The following is a 15,080-nucleotide window of genomic DNA, read 5'->3' on the forward strand; positions in this document are numbered from 1 at the left end:
ACTATGTATAATTTTCTTCCCCACAATTTCACCTAAGAACTAAGAACTATTTTCCATGTCAGATGTTTTTGACAAACACAAATTTTGTTAGCTGTACTTGTTCCAACTATGGAGTAATGAAATTACTTAATTATATTCTATTTTAGATATTTAGGCTTTAAAATGTTTCAGTATTTTAAAAGACATGCATTTATAAATATCTTTCGGCATATATACTTTTATATTTTTGGTTCTTTTTCTTAAAATTCAATTTTATTTTTATGAAAATAATATATGCATTTAGTTTAAAAGATTGCATCAAGATACATGAAGGTAAAAATAGCTCTTCTTTCCTTCATTCCCTGACCCCAGCTAAAATCTGACTCTCCAAAGGCAATTACTTCATTTTTTAAGCTATTTCTTCTTGTTTTTACCTAACACATTAAAATGTGCTATAATTTCTTTATTTTTCAAAGTTAGGACTTGTTTCTTCACTTTTTAGTATGGAAAATGGGAAGTCATCTGTCATATCATCCTTCCTGCCTCTACCACACACACACACACACACACACACACACATGAACACATACACACTCACACTCACACTTTCCTTCCTTCTTCTTAATGGAATTCTATCACTGTTATTGGTTACATCGTATGTAGTTTTTATATTATTGTCATTTACATATTTTACATATATGAACAACAGCTGTATAAGTATTGTTGAGAGCCGAGCCTAATGTTACTGTGGTTTCATTTCTCTTTATACAGTTTTATAGAATTAAGTTATCTCATCTTTTTGTTTGCTGCATTTTCTATACTTTAATCATTTTTTCCCTTCAACTCTTCTGAATATGGTCAGATAAATCAGGCGGTTTTGGATTCTCTTTCCTTCCCACGAGTTATCCCTTTCCCAGTATTTCGTTCTCCTCTGCCAATTGGGACTGGCTGCTTTTGAGCCTACTGTACACCTAGCATTTGGAATTTCTTTTCACATTTTCCTGGTGAGTTTCATTCTTCTCTCTCCTGTATTGGATTCCTTGTTTCTTGTGCTTAGTCACTCAGGCATGTTTGGCTCTCTGTGGCTCTATGGACTGTAGCCTACCAGGCTCCTCTGTCCATGCAGGTTGCCATTTCCTACACCCAGGGATCTTCCTGACCCAGGAATAGAACCCGCATCTGTTACATCTGCATTGACAGGCAGATTTGTTACCTCTAGAGCCACCCTTGTTTCTTAGGTCCTGTAAAATGTCTAGCAGTTCTTGAATTTTTGTTTATAATTGAGACATAGGCTCTGAAAACCTTATTGGATGCTCTGCTCATGTGGACAGTGCTTGTTTATAGTGCTTTCTAGAGAGGAACACTTGTGTGTGGCCAGTTGAAGGGGCAGGAATCCTTTTCAGTCTTAACCAGTTTAACTCAAACTAGACACCTCTGACTTCAAGTTCCTGGAAAACAACCTGGGCAGATATCTTATTGTTTAGACTACCTGCTCTTTGGAGTATGTGCCTATCTTTTGTAGCAACAATTAAGATGACCTTGATTAGTGAGGGCAAGTGATGGATTTGACTACTGGTTACTCACATCTCAAAGTGCATAGGAGAGAAATTTTTGAAGTCTTGGTTATAGCTTGCAAATCACTTTCAGAACTTTAAAATTCAATTCCTCTGATTTCTGATCATTTTGCATATGATCTTTTAAAATTTACCCTCTCTTTACAGAAATTTTTAGTTCTTCTCTTTATCCCCCAAATTCTGAGGTGTCATGTGAGTTGCTTTTTCATATATTGTGGTGGGTACTTGATGAGCCCTTTCTAGCATTTCAAACAATTCAGTTTTGGAATAATATTTATTTCTTAATTTCCTGTCTTTTAGTAATTTTGTAACAGATATTAGAGCTCCTGTTCTGAGTGACTGATTCTTTAATTTTCTCATTGACTCATTTCTCTTTTCCATCTTTTTGCTTTTTTGTTTTGATATTTCTTTCCAATTATTAGATATTTATTTTCCATAGTTCTATTTCAATTAAAAGTTTTTCTTATCATATTAACAATATCTAGTCGCTTATTTTTATTCCTTGAATTTTACTTTTAGCATCACTTTTTTTTTCTTGTTTCTTGAATGGCATTTTCTCACTTTTCTCCGTGAAGATACCAATTATGGATTTTTGGAAGTTAATTTTTCTGAATTGTTTTTGACTCCTTTAATCTCCTTTTTTTGGTTTATTTGGCATCTGCCTTTCATGTTGCATGCTTTCATCAAATGATCTATGAATGTTTATTCACATATGAGTATTAGGTTCTAAAAGCTGGTTAGAAGCTCTGAATATGTGGATGGAACTTTCTTGCCTAGTGGGAGATTGAGCAGGGAACTTCTAGTTTCATTAAATAAGCCCCAGATAATGGTATCTGTGGGGCTTCCCTGGTGGCTTCGACGGTAAAGAGTCTGACTGCAATTGGGAAAGCCAGGTTCGATCCCTGGGTTGGAAAGATCCCCTGGAGAAGGAAATGGCCACCCACTCCAGGATTCTTGCCTGGAGAATTCCATGGACAGAGGAGCCTGTACAGTCCATGGGGTCGCAAAAGGTCAAACACGACTGAGCAACTTTTACTTTCACTTCATTAGTATCTGTACATCTTCTTTCCATTTTGTTTCTTTAAGGAAAATCTTCCATTATCCTGCCTGAGGTCCTATGTCTGGATTCCTGGATACCAAGAGCATTTCAGTTATACTTCTGCTTTAGACTTTCGCATTTGCTATTCCTTTTGCCTAGAATGGTCTAAATACCCATATGCCTCGCTCTTGCGTCTCCCTCATCTTTACTACTCGAATTTCCTCTTCTCAGTGAGGCTTTTGTTGGCCATTCAACCTAAGCTCCCCCTACCCCACTGCCAACAACCCTTGATACACACTCTCTCTGTCTCTTTTCTCCATTTAATATTTCTCCACGTCATTTAGCCCAGGATATATTTCAGTTACATGTAATTTTATTTTTTATTAACTGTTTTCCTCTAATGAAATTCATTTCATGAGGGCAGGTATTTTTGTCTATTTTGTTTGACTAATACATCTTCAGAATCTAGAACAGTCCTCAGTACACAAGTGATCAGTAAAATTTGCCTATTAATCACTAAATTAATATGTATTACATTCTTGCAATATTAAAATTTTATATTATCATTGGTGATTTTCCTTATCACTTTTATGCTTTGAAAGTTCTTTTCTATCTATAGTAGTATCTATAGATAGTGTAGTAGAATCTATACAACTATAGTATCTATCTGTAGTTATCTATATTTTTTCAGTTATTTTCTGGTATCATTATTTGGACCTTTTGAGATTTATGTTGGTGGTGGAGTAAGAAAATCTGATATTCCTCTTCTCCTTTCTTCCTCTCCTCCTCTCTTTTCTTCCTTACTTAAAGAAAGTTTTTTTTTTTACTAGTAAACTAATTTTCTCATCAAATTTTTGATAATTGAAGTGAAGTGAAGTGAAGTCACTCAGTTGTGTCCAACTCTTTGCGACCCCATGGACTGTAGCCTACCAGGCTCCTCAGTCCATGGGATTTTCCAGGCAAGAGTACTGCAGTGGGTTGCCGTTTCCTTCTCCAGGGGATCTTCCTGACCCAGGGATTGAACCTGGGTCTCCCACACTGTAGGCAGATGGTTTACTGTCTGAGCTACCAGGGAAGGTGGTAAACTAATTTTTAATTAGTTTTAGTTTAGTAAACTAATTTTTTCATCAAAGTTTTGATAATTACTCTTCCCTAAAGTGCCCACACAATTTTATTTTAAGAGAGTTTTAGTTACTTTTGCAACCTTTAAAAATTACTCTATGTAGAACTTCATTTGAAACTCTATTTCATGATTTTCTGTTTCATGGACAGGTAAAAATTATGGACACAAAAATTACAAATGTGTTTCTTTGTGGTGCCCTACTGTCTTCCTATCGGAATTATTTTTTTTTCAGTACATACCACTTAGTTTTAGAATATTACATCCTGCATGTAAAGATTCAGCTCATTTAAATAAATAAGCTTGTGCTTTATGAAGCTAATTGTGTTGTCCAGTTTCCGAGGTCAATATCATTTTCTCTTGGAAATCCTAAATGTAGTTATAATTTTGTAAAGGGTCATGGAACTAATGCTATAAAACTGTAGACATGCATTGTGGACTTAATAACTCAAGTGAAAGCGTGTGTGTGTGTCATTGTTTCTGTGTTTTCTCTGTTTTTCTCCCTTTAAGGTTCATAACAGCCCTAAGTGCCTTGGTTCAGTGTATCATTGTTATCGCTCCATCAGCTTGTTCTTTTCAGACCAGGAAGAAATTCGAATTTATGGGCATGAAATAAAAAAGAATGGAATCAGGTAAGATATGATAAATGATATAGTGAAATCATCACAGATTAACAGATTTCTAAATATCTCACTCTGGAACTGAATGTGGAGAGTAGGAAGAGAGGATTTCTTCAACGGTAACCTTGGAGCTGGGCTTCCCAGGTGGTGCTAGTGGTAAAGAACTCTCCTGCCAATGCAGGACACATATGAAACACAGATTCGATCCCTGGGTTGGGAAGATCTCCTGGAGAAGGGAACTGCTACCCACTCCAGTATTCTTGCCTGGAGAATTCCATGGACAGAGGAGTATGGTGGGCTCTGGTCCATGGGTTGCAAAGAGTCGAACACAACAACCACCTTTAAGTTATAGCATTTGCAGTTGTCCTTTAGTTGCTAAGTCATGTCTTTTGCGACCCCGTGGACTATAGCCTACCAGGCTGCTCCATCCATGGGATTTCCCAGGCAAGAATACTGGAGTACATTGCCATTTCCTTCTCTGGGGATTTTCCTGACCAGGGATCAACCCCATGTTGCCTGCAGTAGCCAGTGGAATCTTTACCAATGAGCCACCAGGGAAGCCTTAAGTTAGAGCATGCAGACATCAAAATTTCAGTAGCTCCAAAGCTAGCCAAGTAACAAGAAATCTTAACAGTTTAGCCTCCCTAACGTTTGTGCAGGATACACATACACTTATATTGGTAGAAATAAGATTGTTACATCTAATTGTAAGAGAGATTAAGGAGAAATCCTCATAGTTCAACTCTTAAATTATTTTTTGCCATCTTTCATAAATCTTTTCTTCTTTTTTAAACAGACAATCAAAATAAAACTAAACCTCTGCAAATCCTTTCCAAATTGTGTAAATGAAGTTTAGGTGTCACTTAGGATTTTCTGTTAGAATTAGGGTCAATAAATAACTGGTCTTGAATAGATAGGAGAGGGACCCACTTCTAGAATTCAAAATTTTCGGGAACTGGATGTTCATTTATTTGATAGAAGGTTTTGTACATTTTAAAGTAGAAGTACAGTGTAAGAATCTATCTTCCAAGCTTAATAAGTATAGGAATACCTAATTTTAAGTTGCCTCTCAACCCTTGACACACTCTCTTTTCTCTGTTTAATATTTCTCCTTCATGTCATCAAGCATAGTATATATTTTAGTTACATTTTGTCATAAATTTTATTAACGGTTTTCCTCTAACAGGGCATATTTTATGAGGGCATGTATTCTTTTTTGTTACTGTTTTGGCTGACATTACTTTGTCAAGAAAAGTAAATTATGTGATAGAACAATTCTATCCATCATTCAGAATTCACCAGCAAGTGTTTGAACCATGAGAATTCTTTCTGGTACAATAGCTGTACCAAGGAGAAGGCAATGGCACCCCACTCCAGTGTTCTTGCCTGGAGAATCCCAGGGACGGGGCAGCCTGGTGGGCTGCAGTCCATGGGGTCGCACAGAGTCGGACATGACTGAAGTGACTTAGCAGCAGCAGCAGCAGCAGCAGCAGCTGTACCAACCTATGTGCTTGCTTTCTCAATTTACATTCAAGAGGCAGCAGGTGATAGCAGAAAGGCTTTAGATGAAGTACCAGGGGAGGCAGGCTCTGACCCAGGCTTTGTCATAGTCAAGCAACCCCAAGGAGCCCCTCCTGGGCTTATTTTCTTGATCAGTTGGGTTCTTTACTTTTCAATTTCTTATAAAAGAAAGCTTATCCATTTGAATGGGAAGATAATATATTTACATATATATTTCTTAAAGCTGAATTTAAATAGTGGTTTAGGATTTTTATATGGAATTTGGGGTAGCATAGTGGGCACTTAAAATTATAGTTTTATAAAACAGAAGTGTCATTCAATTAGATTTTCAAGAATACTAACCCTTTGTTAAATCTAGGAGATCATATTTAAATTTTAACTCAGAGAAAATATTTCTTTGAAGATTTCCATTTGTATAATAAAAAGAAGATGGTTTCCTTATTATTCAGCTAAATTGCTAATAATGATGCACTTCTTGGCCTAAGGCCTGTTGCGTAGCAAGTGCTAGAGAAATGTTTATCAAAAGGAAATCAAATGTGTGAGACTCTGCACCTCATATTTTACCCATCTCGATTTCAGTTGCCTCCCCTGTCAAACGAAGGGTTTTGGTACCTATGAACCTGTGAATAATTTTCAGAATGAATCTGTGCATTCATTTAGGTTAGCATTGTTATTGTCTCCTGCCTGGGTTGCAAGGGATTTTTCTTAAATTTATGGGAGATTATAAAATTTTTAGAATCACTACTCATCTCTACTAGCATCTTTTATTTTGTTTTCAAAAATTGTGTACTTGATCAAATTTACTGTGAACGAGATCATGTGACAAATGACTAGACCAAGCAATACCCACAGCAGAAAACTCTACCTGCCTGCAGTGAGCAGCCCATTGCAATGGAATATCTTTACAAAACATGACTCACTCTTCTCAAGCATAGCTTTTGTAAACTTGCAAACTTAAAAAATATTTTTCATACTTTTACCTTCAATTTAAAATAAATTTCTTGCATTTTTAATTTTAATAAGTATAGATTATGACAGGAAAGTCTGCTTATTTATTCTTCAATGTAAATTTTAGTTATTTTCTTATTCTTAAAATGAAATCTTATGACTAGATAATTATCTGCAAACATACTTGTGCAAATGATTACAGACATTTGAATTGTTTCTTTGGGACTGCTGCTGCTGCTGCTGCTGCTAAGTCGCTTCAGTTGTGTCCTACTCTGTGTGACCCCATAGACACCTATCCCTTTGTTAACGAGTGTTCTTAATTTTATAGTTTTTATTTCATGTAGCCATGTTCGCTTCCTGGAGAGGAACTCAATAATTTAAAATTTTGGAGAGAAATATTTTTGAACGTACCTACTAACCTCTCATCTTACATTATTGTTTATAATTTTCAGTTAGCATGGCTATTTTAGTAAAAATGATATTTTTCCTCTCATTTCCTTAATTACTAACACCTGCTCTTTCCTGTAATACTCTCTGATGGAAGGAGGACAGTGGTCTTTCAAAAGCATTCTAGGTGACTTACTGTGCTTTTAAAATGCCTAACCGTTTTCTTCAGCTCCCTTATGTCTCTCAGTTCTCTTGTATGTGTATGTATTTGTGAAAAATGGAAAGACTAGACGTTGGATCAGGAATTTAACCATTCAGTGTGACCCTTGTTTAAGTAGCTCAAATTGCATGCAACTTAAAAATTATGAATATAATCCCTATGCAATACTGCATGGAAAGTATCTTTATTCTTACAGATATACTTTGCAGCATTAAAGCTGTAAATCATAACTAATCATGCCTAGACTTTTTTTGTGGGAAAAATGATGATTTGTATCAAGGTGATATTTTGGGGATAGGAGCTTTTAATTGCTTACAGCCAATTTTAAAACAAAATTAAACAAAATCACACTTAAGCAATGTGCTTACATACTTTGAGCATTGTTTATTCTTACTTCAAAATTGTTGAGCAGCATTTTAGATTATCTTAAACTCTCTGTAAGTATAAAATCTAAATAAGTATGCAGAAATAGGTATAATTTTTCCTGCATTTATTTCAATATTAAAATTTCAAAAATGTTGAGATTTTCTATAGGGTGGTTCCTTGGGAAATCTAATTGCATGGTTTATTTAACAATTTTGAATAATAATTATCTTTTATTTCTCAGTCACTTCAAGAAAGAAATAGATCATCTGTAATTGATGTTTCATCATAATTCTTAGATTGCCTGTGTTCTGTTTTTCAAGTTTAACATTGCCTCAGACAGTTGGACAGGTTTTCATTGAGAAACTAGCTGACTATATTCTGGTGAAAACAACCTTTGGATTTTCATTGGCCTGGGATGGAATATCTGGAATTTACTTGAAGCTGTCTGAGGAGCATAAAGGGAAACCATGTGGCCTATGTGCAAACTACAATGGCATTCAATCTGATGATTTCATCATTCAGCAAGGTGAGCTGGTGGAGGAGAAGAAATGAGTGGGCACCTCTGAGGTCTTCTTTCTAAACCGATCACTCTATTTATATACCCAGAAGGGTACAAAACTTGTTCTAGGTTGGATAAAAAATGGTAGCTGTTACTTGCCTGCTTACATGATTTTAAGTGAGGTTTGAACAGGAAAACGTTTTTGTGTCATTCTTGAAATCCATGAGCTAATTTACATTTGTTAAATTAATACAAGTCAGGTTTTACTCATGTAACAAATACTAACTGAGCATTTACTTTGTGTCTGGCACTGTTGTAGGAGCTTAGGATATGTCAGGGAACAAAGCAAAAACTCCTCCCCTATTGGGGCTTATATTTTAGTGTTTCAAACCCATTTGGGGCAAATTTGTCTAATTTTGGATAAAGCATAGTTTGCTTCTAGTCTGGATAGGAATAAATTAAATGACTGCCACACAATGGTTTTGTGAATATAATAAAATGTAAGCAGAATTTATAAAAGTCAAAAAATAACTTGGAAAGATTTTTTTTTATCATGTATGATGATGTACACATCATTCACTCAACTTCATTCTAAGTCATGACACTAATCTTGGTGAGCTATTAAAAATAGGCTCTGTTTTAGTATGGGTACTAGTGTGCAGTGGCAATAAAATAAGAGAATTACAGGACTCATTCATGATTTGCAGCCATATATAAATGTGCAATGAAAAAGAATACTGTGCCTAGTGCCAGCAGACCTGGCTTTGAATCTTGTTCTAAGTCTTACAAGTTTTATAACTTGAGGCATCTCAATTAATCTCTCTGATACTCAGTTTCTTCAGCTATAAAATAGGAATTAAAATATTTTGGAACTCACAGTAGTCTTAATAATAATAAGATAGATTCATACTATTTATAGTAATAGTTAAAATGAGTACATGGGCTTCCCAGATGGCTCAGTGGTAAAGAATCTACGTGCTAAGCAGAAGACGTGAGTTTGATCCCTGGATCAGGAAGATCCCCTGGAGAAGGAAATACCTTGGACATAGGAGCCTGGCAGGCTACAGTCCATGGGGTCAAAAAAAATTGGACATGACTTAGTGACTAAACAACAATAACAATGTGATTACATAGCTATGTTATTCCCAACTCTTACAACATCATTCCTGCAAGTGAAAGTCGCTCAGTCGTGTCCGACTCTGTGTGACTCCATGGACTATACAGTCTATGGAATCTCCAGGCCAGAATACCGGAGTGGGTAGCCTTTCCCATCTCTGGGGGATCTTCCCAACCCAGGGATAAAACCCAGGTCTCCTTCATTGCAGGCGGATTCCTTACCAGCTGAGCCATGTGAGGTGGGTGGTATTTTCTTAAGTTTACAATGAGAGCACAAGGCAATGTGCCCGATGTAACATAGCTTGTAACTGGTGCTATCAGAATTGAGCTATACTTGTTAAACTTTGTAAGTTTAATGGTATACTAGTAGTGTATACTTCATAGAATTGCAAGGTTTGAATGAGATAATCTGTGTAAAATACTTAGTACAGTGCCTGGCTTGGCAAATTGTTAATTACTGAATTATTTACTGTTATTTACTGTTAATTACTGTTAATTATTATGTTGATTATTTACTGTTAATTACTGGCTAATTTATAGTCATCTCCTAGTCCTCTCAATAAGCCTGTAATGGAGCTAACAGGAAAATGTTTAATTAAAAACATTGCTTTAAGAGGCCCTTGTTAATATGCTAACATTTTCCCTGTATGGATACTGCCTCATCAGTGTTAGTTTACTAGTAGCTAAAGAGCAGGGCTTCAAGGAGTCAATTTTCTTACATAAAAAATGAAGATAATAATAATAACCCTGAGGCCTTCCCAGATTGTGAGGATCTAATGAGAAAATGTAAATGAAAGTGTTTCAAAGTGAGCACAATACAAATCTGCAGCATAGAGATCATCCTGAAACAGTGTTTTGCATCCAGTTGGGTATTTAGAAATGAGAGAGTTCGCAAAGTTGGCATGTTGAGACTATATTAGGAAGTAGAGTTTTGGACCCAGGCAGAACCAATTAGATGTTAATTATTGATTTCTTTCTCTTCTGTATAAAAGCATTATGAATATTATTGAGAGCTAGAAAAGAGTTAAAGAAGACTGCTATGGGTAACTTCCCCGGGGACATTTAGTGAGCATGGTACAGAAACTGGGGTAGAAAATAGCTGCTCTTGTTAGAGGCAGAGAGATTCAGATTAGGATTTGAGTTAAAAGTCAGACAGGCTTTGATAAGCTGGAACATGGAATGGTTGCTCTCAATGACATAATTGGGCTACATGTAAAGGACTGTTGTTATCAGGTTATTTGTGGGAGAAGACCAGAAGGAGGAAATTTGACTGAATTATGGCTGAGCTGGCAGTAGGCAAGAAGGATCCTGGAAAGTATGTGGAAGAAGCCTGAAGAGAGATTTCAGCTTTTTCACAATTTTAATAGCATATAGTATAAAGCAGGCTTCCCAGGTGGCGCTAGTGGTAAAGAACCCGCCTGCCAATGCAGGAGATACAGGAGATGAGGGTTGGTTCACTGGGTCAGAAGATTCTCTGGGTCAGAAGATTCCCCGGAAGAGGACACGGCAACCCACTCCAGTAGTCCTGTCTAGAGAATCTCATGGACAGAGGAGCCTGGTGGGCTACAGTCCATGGGGTCGCAAAGTGTTAAATATGACTGAAGTGACTTGGCACGCCTGTACCAAGCAGAATGATTTTAAAAACTAATTTACAATAATTTAGAAGGATGTGACTAGAACCTGCCTTTTGATTTTCTTCCATACTGTAATAATGCAAGAAGATGTCCATTGTTGAGCTGTATTACCTTTAGCTTAAAGATGCCCAGTATTCATATACCCCCTCCCTTTTGAACCTTCCTCCCATCTCCCATATGTATACCTATGGCTGATTCATGTTAAGGTTTGACAGAAAACAAGAAAATTCTGTAAAGCAATTATCCTTCAATTAAAAAAAAAGATACCTAGTATTGTCTTGAAACAGTCTGTACTTTGCTGATTAGATAAATCTTTAGAGGCAGAGTAGTAGTTTGACTGAATGCCATTGAATTCATCGTTTCTTAACAGTGATTAAAATTATATTTCTCTGTGCATTCCTATGCATTCTTCAGGCTGATTTCACAAAGAAATGGGCCTTTTCAGAATTTCTGTAGATATAGAAAGATTTAAGTTTGTTGTCTAGCTGAGATTCTTATTCCATAATTCATGTCTATAGCTAGTTATACATCATCAGAGAACCCCTGATTTTCTCTTGTTTTTCCAGCATAATAATTAATAGTGTCTTTCTTTTACTCTTAGAAGTGTGCTAATATGGACAATAAATTACTTCATCTATAGCACATTTTATATGAAGCATTTTAATTTTTGTTTTGCAGGCTCCAAGACCACCAGTTGGTTTGGATTTAAAGTCTCATAATAATACAATGCAGTTTAATAACAATAGCTAAATATGTGGTTAAAAGTTGGAATTAAAATGACCTCTACAGAATTGCCCTAGTTGTTTAGTCACATTAAAATTTGTGTATAAATATGGAAAAAAGTTGGCCCTAGGAAATATTTTTGATTCTTCAGACCTTTAAAATATGCCGGAGACTTCCCTGGTTGTCCAGAGATTAAGAATCCACTTTGAAAAACAAAAACAAAAAACAAAGAATCCACTGTGCAGTGCAGGGGGTGCAGATTCGATCCCGAGTAGGTGAGCTAAGATCCTCCGCGTGGAGCAGCTAAGCTGGCGCATCACAACTAGAGTGTCCGTGCACTACAACGGAAGATCTGCACGACACAACGAAGGTCCAGATGTGAACGTGAAGTCGCTCAGTCGTGTCCAACTCTTTGCTACCCCATGGACTGTAGCCTACCAGGCTCTTCAGTCCATGGAATTTTCCAGACAAGAGTACTGGAGTGGGTTGCCATTTCCTCCTCCAGGGGATCTTCCCAACCCAGGGATTGAACCCGGGTCTCCCTCACTGTAGGCAGGCACTTTACCGTCTGAGCCACCAGGGAAGCCCCTAAGTGCAGCACAAAAAACCAACGCAGCCAAATAAACACATATTTTCAAAAAGACCCTTGAAGGAAAAACTTATGATGCTTTGAAATGAAATGTGACTATAAATTTATTTAAAAGGGACATTAGTTTCCCCTTTTAAAAATTAAGTATGTTAGATCCAACCTATACTTTGTCGAGTGTGACACATTTCCAACAATATCAGAGAATGAGGTGAACCAAACATCTAGGACTCTAATAATCTATTTAATAAACCCGGCAAACTTCCTTGTGTTTATTTGTTCCTTTATTTAGCAAATATATTTTGAGCACACACTTTATACAAGACAGTAAACTAGGGATCCAGCAATAGGATAGCTTAGACAAGCTCTCCCCCTTCATTTAGTAGAAGGCAAAATAAATAAAGAGACAAATCAAAACACAATTTTTGTGAGCAATAGCAGCCGTGAAAAGAAGAGGGAAAGGAAACTGACAGTGTTTGTTTAGAGGATCTAGATCATGTGCCAGAGAAAGCTTCTCTGAGGAGGTCACACTGAATAGAATTCCACATGAGGTCAGGGAGAGAGCAGAGGGAAAGTCGGGGGGAAGAGTGATTTTGAAGGAGGGGATGCAAGATCAAAAGCAGAAGCAGGGTGGGAATGAGCATGAGTGAAGAATGGTACAAAGCCCGAATGCTTGGAGTTGGTTGACCAAGAATAGGAGTGGAAGATGTAAGAGAGGTGGGATGGGATAGAGTCGATGGGGTAGGGAGTCGGGGGAGTACAGAGGCCGGATCAGAAAGGCTTTCAGGCCCCAGTAAAGTCTGGGAGTTTATACTAACAGAGCAAAGCTTTCTTATGGGTAAACTTCCACAGTCTTTCCAACAGTTGGTAGTAGTAAGTAGACATCTTCCTATCTGGAAGAAACTGAGAGTAGTGAACCATTTGACTTGCTGTTTTTGATTCTCGTGGTGCAGTAACTTGTACTGAATGGTACACCTGTGGCTGTGTTTATCTCAGTGGTGGAGAAGCTAACACTCAGACATGAAGACTAACTGTTAGATAGAACTTCAAGATGTCATCTTGTTTGGATCTGCTAAGGAATCATGGTTTCAGATTCTGCCCTTATCTGAATGTGGGGCAGAATTCATTTTCATATCAGGCCTTGAACTTGTCCTCAGATGGGTAGACAGCCCAGAGTGCTCTCCAGCAACTGTCTGCTTGTTGCTGCTGTACGTTAGCTCCTGAATCTTGCTTCAGAATAATGCTGGGAAGGTATGTGGATTCTTAATCTGTCCTGAGCATCTTTAGAAACACTATTCATCATATTCACATGAAATTAATTCACTTCTTAGTCCCCTCTTCTCCAGCTGTCTTTCACATTTTTTCATTGTCTGTATGACCATCCTCTGAAATCTCCACGAGGGCGCTAGGTACCCCCTAAATGAAGCTACAATTTTAGTAAGGTTCTGACTAATGTCAACTAGAATGAAAGGGCTATCTGAAAATGTTTATACCAAACTTTTACTTATGTTTTTAGTTTTATGCATATTTTTCTCCTCTTTGCAGTATACACTACGGGCTAATTAGTACTTTACTGGTGTGTATGTGGTGCCACTCACTTTCAACCCTCCCCCATGTTCCTTCAATGAAGTTTGCTTTTTCTACTCCAATGGTATTATTGGTATTTGGTACTTAAGCTTTGTTCAATTTATTTTTATGGATATTATGCTTAAGTAATTCTATAGTCTAATATCATTGGTAATTATAAAGTTACTGAGTTTAGCTTTTTGACCAGAAATTTTATGTTGGTGAACTGTGTGTTTGTGGAAAGTGATCCTATTACACATATTTTTGTGTGTGTGTTTGTGTGAAATAGAGGACTATACAGAAGACATTGCTGTGTTTGCAAATAGATGGTCGGTACAAACTCCACATGACACCAAATGTGTACCCACACCTTCAGATTTTCCAAATCCTTGCTCCAGCGGAATGCCAGCATTTGAGGTAAATATGACGTGAAAAACTTTGGCATGTGGGATACAGCACACGTATAATTGTATTTGTATGCTTCACACTAAGCATTTTTAGTGTAAATACAACGTAATTAAACACTATTAAATTGCAGGAATGTAATGCAAGAAGAATAAATTTGTGTTTACTTCCAAAATGATGAATGCAATGAGCTTCATAAAAGTGGTGCTCATTATGAAAATAGTTAGAAAATGTTTACATTTATAAGCCTACATACCTTCTCTTTCCTAATAAGAACACAGAACCTTGCAAATAGATCAATGGGAAAAAATGAGAGTACATGCATATCATTTAGTATGTTCTAGTGACTCCCATCTTTTTCTGCATAGGCAATCTTCTTCAAGTGTCAGATCCTGTTGCAGTTTCCCTTTTTGAGCTGCCATGAATATATTGATCCATATTTATATATTGCCAGCTGTGTTAATGATCTTTGCAAGTAAGTGAAATAATTAGTATTTATTATGAAATTCTTTTATCCAAAAAGAAGAGCAAAAACCATTCTATAACTTCACTGTCTCAACAGTTGACAGAATGTAGTGGGAAATGTAGAAACATAAGCTGTACTAAAGCTATTAAAAACTTACTGGGTAATAGTCACATTGCATTTGAAAATATGTGATGATAATGATGATGATGATGGTGAAAGTAGCTCATTCGTGTCTGACTCTTTGCGATCCCATGGACTCTATAGCCCATGGGATTCTCCAGGCCAGAATACTGGAGTGGGTAGCCTTTCCC

The 15,080-nt window shown here is 36.8% G+C and overlaps 1 protein-coding gene across 1 annotated transcript in view; it reads left to right on the forward strand.

The window, feature by feature from the left end:
• Nucleotides 1-15,080, forward strand: part of OTOGL (otogelin like) — a 180,171-nt gene that overhangs the window by 14,517 nt on the left and 150,574 nt on the right. The window contains exons 7-10 of the mRNA XM_018049083.1: nucleotides 4,223-4,344; nucleotides 8,095-8,300; nucleotides 14,188-14,315; nucleotides 14,672-14,778. Of these exons, the coding sequence (XP_017904572.1) occupies nucleotides 4,223-4,344; nucleotides 8,095-8,300; nucleotides 14,188-14,315; nucleotides 14,672-14,778 (563 nt within the window). The remainder of the gene's footprint in view (nucleotides 1-4,222; nucleotides 4,345-8,094; nucleotides 8,301-14,187; nucleotides 14,316-14,671; nucleotides 14,779-15,080) is intronic.

The sequence above is a fragment of the Capra hircus genome, chromosome 5 (genome assembly GCF_001704415.2).
Source record: "Capra hircus breed San Clemente chromosome 5, ASM170441v1, whole genome shotgun sequence".
NCBI lineage: Eukaryota > Metazoa > Chordata > Mammalia > Artiodactyla > Bovidae > Capra > Capra hircus.